Consider the following 6,000-nt stretch of genomic DNA (forward strand, 5'->3'; position numbering starts at 1 on the left):
CATCTTTCCACGTCCTTTCAGAGACGACCAACCCTTCAGGAAGTCAACAGATCACGCAGGGACGCCACAGAACGCCTGACTTCTGATCTTTCTAAGATTTCTGATTGGGGCAGAGAAAATCTAGTAGTTTTCAATGCCTCAAAAACTCAATTCCTCCATCTATCAACTCGACACAACCTTCCAGACAACAATCCCCTCTTCTTCAATGACACTCAACTGTCTCCTCTTCCAATGAATATCCTCGGTCTGTCCTTTACTCATAATCTAAACTGAAATTTCACATATCATCTCTTACTAAAACATGTGCTTCTTTGAAGATAGGCGTTCTGAGGCATCTCCGCCAATTTTTCTCGCCCCTCCAACTGCTAACTCTGTACAAGGGCCTTACCCATTCTTGTATGGAGTACTCTTCGCATATCATGGGGGTTGCACTCAAACAGTTTTGTTAGATAACGTGGAATCAAAAGCTCTTCGTCTCATCAACTCATCTCCTCTGACTGACTGTCTTCAGCCTCTTTCTCACTGCCGGAACGTTGCATCTCCTGCCTTCTTTTATCGCTATTTTCATGCTAACTATTCTACTGATCTTGCTAACTGCATGCTTCCACTCCTCCTGCGGCCTCGCTGCACAAGACTTTTTTTTCATCTCATCTCTATTCTGTCCAACTCTCTAATAGAAGAGTTAACCAGTACTCTCAATCATTCATACATTTCTCTGGTAAACTCTGGAACTCCCTGCCTGCTTCTGTATTTCCTTCTTCCAACAACTTGAATTCTTTTAAGAGGGAGGTTTCAAGACATTTGTCCCTGCATTTTGGATAACTCATATGGGGCTTTTTAAAAAAATTTTGTTGCCTTTGGCCAGTTTCCCCCCCTGCATAAAAAAAAGAAAAAAAATCATAGCAAAATTTAGAGAAAACACGATCGAATCTGTGCCACAGTCAGTAAAAATTTAGTACATTGTACATATACTGAGAGGATTTAGTTCAGTGTACGTATAGCATTGCTTTTAGGGCTCAATGCAGGCTGGCTGTTATTGATTATATTAGTTAAGTTCATAATGTTTATGGAGCATTATCTGCTCTCTCTCTCTCTCTCTCTCTCTCTCTAAGATTATTCCACTTCATTACGAACAATAGTTGCGGTTACAATAGTTAAATAAATCAGTTATCATGAAACGTATACGTGTATACGTTTCATGACCCTCGTCACAGTTTTTCGTCTTTACGTCGGCTTACATCAACTGTAACAGTTTTTTCCTTCTTTTAAGACAAAGACGCATTTTACCGATGCTATTTTTTTTTCTTAATTAATTCACACTCCATTCTGTCACCTACTTTCCCGAAAGAAAAGTGGACAACATAGCTTTTATGGTAGTATTGGAGAGTAACAGTGAATCTAGAAAAAATTGATATATAATTTAATTTGGTAAGTCACCGCCGCAATGTTGCATCTTTATCTGTCTTCTACCGCTGTTTTCATGCTGTCTGCTCTTCTGAACTTGCTAACTGCATGCCTTCCCCCCTCCTGCGGCCTCGCTGCACAAGACTCTCTACTTCTTCTCATCCCTATTCTGTCCATCTTCCTAATGCAAGAGTTAACCAGTATCTTCACTCCTTCATTCCCTACACTGGTAAACTCTGGAACTCTCTACCTGTGTCTGTATTTCCACCTGCCTATGACTTAAACTCTTTCAAAAGAGGAGTGTCAAGACACCTCTTACGTTAACTGGACCCTCCTTTTAGATTTTTTTTGTTTTTTCTCTTTCTCCTTTCTTGTTAACAGGGCCTGGCAACCAGCGGGATTTTTTTTTTTCCAACACTTTGTTTGCCCTTGGCCAGTGCCCTTGTAATGTAAAAAAAAAAAAAAAAAAGTATGTTTTAATTCTGGGTGTTTTGAGGCATTTTCTTATTCAAATTATTTTCATTTTAACATATTTGGAATAATACATAGTTTTTGCATCCACCAAATTCACGCTTATCGTGAGGCCGCCGTTGTACAGTGGAACCGTGCGTGCTTTGGGGTCCGAGGGGGAGATCCAAGCGCACGGGTTCAAATCCTGTCCACGGTCCGAGTGTAGGTTGGGCTTCCTCACTTGGGGCAACTGTTTCCTAGCGGGTGGGCTTTGAGATAAGAGGTACCCCAAAAAGTATCCCCTTTAGCCCATAAATTCCCGTGAAAAGCCCACATGGTAAAAAAAAAAAAAAGTCTACGAAGGACGCTCTTGACGCAATTTCATGCACGGCTAAAAAGTTGAGAAATATCACTCACCCTCTTACCATTGTCTGCTCTTTTGTGTCTGCTTTACCTGTACTATTTTTTTTTTTTTTTTTGTAACGAGTAAATTTGTTCATCACCAGTTATGAAGCTTGAATGATTTGGGCTGTTAAAAGTAAGCGAAGTTGCTTATCCCATTGATCTATGTAAAATTTGAATGATTATCCACATTTACAGGAGCAGCTTGGAAAAGAAGTCGCTGGCAGGAATAAGTGATCACAGGTCTTCATACTTCATGAAGGAAACCTGAAGCAAAATCTTCAGTAGAACAGTTATATATATATATATATATATATATATATATATATATATATATATATATATATATATATATATATATATATATATATATATATATATATATATATATATATATATATATATATATATATATATATATATATATATATATATATATATATATATATATATATATATATATATATATATATATATATATATATATATATATATATATATATATATATATATATATATATATATATATATATATATATATATATATATATATATATATATATATATATATATATATATATATATATATATATATATATATATATATATATATATATATATATATATATATATATATATATATATATATATATATATATATATATATATATATATATATATATATATATATATATATATATATATATATATATATATATATATATATATATATATATATATATATATATATATATATATATATATATATATATATATATATATATATATATATATATATATATATATATATATATATATATATATATATATATATATATATATATATATATATATATATATATATATATATATATATATATATATATATATATATATATATATATATATATATATATATATATATATATATATATATATATATATATATATATATATATATATATATATATATATATATATATATATATATATATATATATATATTCATTGCATTTCTGTAAATCAAACATGAACTAATGATATACACAAAGGCATACTAAGTGACCCTTTATTGTTTGTTTAGACTAAAAACTTTCTAGGATAAAATAACATTTCAATAAATAGAAGCGTCTCCCACAGTGCACCGTAGATGTGGCTAGGAGGAACCACCCGGCAAGCTTGACTATTCTAGAAGATGTTCATTACGTAATTGTTGAGACTCTGCAAGGTCGTGGCTCTGTGGGATGTGATTAGTAGAATGAAACATTATCAAGAGTGATAATAACGAGAGTAATAACTTCACTAAAAATACCATCCTCAGACATATCAAAAGATGTCTGAGGATGTTATCATTGATACATATCATTGCAATAATAACATTAACATAACTTACTGAAAAACATAATTGCCGTTGTTAAAATCTTGCCACATCAGCGTGATAGAACTCTTGGAGGATGGGTTCGTGTGCGTCACGGCGACGTCCTGCCAATACAAAGAAATTAACATAATTTGCGTATTTTTTTAAATTGACAAACAAACCACCACATATCAAACTGTTAACTCAATCTTCCACGCGACAAAATCTCTGAAGCACTGCCATGTTATCACCGCTACCCCTTCTGCACGATCACAACCACCATTACTTAGTTATATAATCTTACCGTCACGTTCTTGCAAGATAGTGTTTTAAATTTAACGTTGCTTTCTTCCGCAATGAAGTTCCCGAGATTTTCTTCACCAGGTGTGGTAGCTCGTACCACGAAGCCCAAGAAGGAGTTGCCCTTCAGGGTCACTGGAACAGAGATCTGTGTGTGAATGGCAGCTGAGAAGGGATGGTTGTGTTGCTTTAAGATGATTACTGAAAAAAAAAGGTTCGAAAAATAATGACCATGGGTACTGCATACAGTGTGAGTATACCCACCATCACCACCACCACCACTGCATGCCATTCACAAGTTGAGGGTTGATCATAAGTTTCGAAGACTCGGCTGAATGGTGGAAAAGGTTCGTTATTGCCTGTATGGTTCATTCAGTTACAAAGTCCAACATAGCTGAGCTAAGATGGCAGAGACACTGCTGTACGTCAGTGCCGCGGCAAGATTATGAGTAAATGTGCTCAATAAAGGAAAATAAAAAGATCTTAGAAAAATAATTTCTTACACCTGATTCTGAGATTAGAATGGAAAAGGAAATGTATTCATATGATTTTTTTTTTATACAGGAGAGAAGGCCAACCAAGGGCAACGCAATATTAAAAAAAAAAGGCCAACTTGAATGTTGGTTTTCTAAAAGATAAGTAAAGAGTTAGCCAGAATTAGGGAACAAATCTCTTGATATCTCCCTCTTTAAAGAAGTCAAGTCGTAGGAAGACTGAAATACAAAAGCAGATAAGGAGTCCCAAAGTTTACCAGAGAAAGCTTGTATGAATGATTGAGAGTACTTGTTAACTCTTGCGTTAGAGTGTTGGACAGAATAGGGATGAGAGAAAGAAGAAAGCTTTGTGAAGCGAGGCAGCAGGAGGAGGAGAAGCATGCAGTTAGCAAGATCAGTAGAACAGTTAACATGAAAATAGCAATAAAAGATAGAAAGAGATGCAACATTTCGGCGGTGAGAAAGCGGCTGAAGACAGTCAGAGGAGAGGAGTTGATGAGACGAAAAGCTTTTGATTCCATCCTATCTAATAAAACTGTGTGAGTGGAACCCCCCCCCTTCCCCAAACATGCGAAGAGTACTCCATACAGGATAAGGCCCTTGTACAGAGTAAGCAGTTGGAGGGGCGAGAAAAACTGGCGGAGACGCCTCAGAACGCCTAACTTCATAGAAGCTGTTTTAGCAAGAGATGAGATGTGAAGTTTCCAGTTAAGATTATGAGTAAAGGACAGACCGAGGATATTCAGTATGGAAGAGGGAGATAGTTGAGTGTCATTGAAGAAGAGGGAATAGTTGTCTGGAAGGTTGTGTCGAGTTGATAGATGGAGGAATTGAGTTTTTGAGGCATTGAAAACTACTAGATTTTCTCTGCCCCAATCGGAAATCTTAGAAAGATCAGAAGTCAGGCGTTCTGTGGCGTCCCTGCGTGATCTGTTGACTTCCTGAAGGGTTGGTCGTCTCTGAAAGGACGTGGAAAGATGTAGGGTGGTATCATCAGCGTAGGAGTGGATAGGGCAAGAAGTTTGGTTAAGAAGATCATTAATGAATAATAGAAAGAGAGTGGGTGACAGGACAGAACCCTGAGGAACACCACTATTAATAGATTTAGGAGAAGAACAGTGGCCGTCTACCACAGCAGCAATAGAACGGTCGGAAAGGAAACTTGAGATAAAGTTGCAGAGAGAAGGATAGAAACCGTAGGAGGGCAGTTTTGAAATCAAAGCTTTATGCCAGACTCTATCAAAAGCTTTTGATATGTCTAACGCGACAGCAAAAGTTTCACCGAAATCTCTAAAAGAGGATGACCAAGACTCAGTAAGGAAAGCCAGAAGATCACCAGTAGAGCGACCTTGACGGAAGCCATACTGGCGATCAGACAGAAGATTGTGAAGTGACAGATGTTTGAGAATCTTCCTATTCAGGATAGATTAAAAAAAACTTTAGACAAGCAAGAGATTAAAGCTATAGGACGGTAGTTTGAGGATTAGAACGGTCACCCTTTTTAGGAACAGGCTGAATGTAGGCAAACTTCCAGCAAGAAGGAAAGGTAGAAGTCGATAGACAAAGTTGAAAGAGTTTGGCCAGGCAAGGTGC

General features: G+C 35.8%; 1 protein-coding gene and 1 long non-coding RNA gene across 5 annotated transcripts in view; one reads left to right on the top strand and one right to left on the bottom strand.

Annotated features, from left to right (window-relative positions):
* Nucleotides 1-837: 837 nt before the first annotated feature.
* LOC123519971 lies at nucleotides 838-2,332 on the top strand. The gene is made up of 2 exons (XR_006679140.1): nucleotides 838-1,432; nucleotides 1,875-2,332. It is a non-coding gene; the product is annotated as an uncharacterized LOC123519971 (long non-coding RNA).
* A 975-nt stretch (nucleotides 2,333-3,307) lies between these two features.
* The window catches only part of LOC123519953 (putative ferric-chelate reductase 1 homolog), a 29,222-nt gene continuing 26,529 nt past the window's right edge, over nucleotides 3,308-6,000 (bottom strand). For all 4 annotated transcript variants that reach the window (XM_045281701.1, XM_045281703.1, XM_045281704.1 and 1 more), the window contains 3 exons: nucleotides 3,918-4,048; nucleotides 3,650-3,738; nucleotides 3,308-3,493 (listed from right to left, as the gene is read on the bottom strand). In XM_045281701.1, coding sequence (XP_045137636.1) covers nucleotides 3,445-3,493; nucleotides 3,650-3,738; nucleotides 3,918-4,048 — 269 coding nt within the window. In that variant the 3' untranslated portion in view covers nucleotides 3,308-3,444. The remainder of the gene's footprint in view (nucleotides 3,494-3,649; nucleotides 3,739-3,917; nucleotides 4,049-6,000) is intronic.

This window comes from Portunus trituberculatus, chromosome 46 (genome assembly GCF_017591435.1).
Source record: "Portunus trituberculatus isolate SZX2019 chromosome 46, ASM1759143v1, whole genome shotgun sequence".
Taxonomy (NCBI): Eukaryota; Metazoa; Arthropoda; class Malacostraca; order Decapoda; family Portunidae; genus Portunus; species Portunus trituberculatus.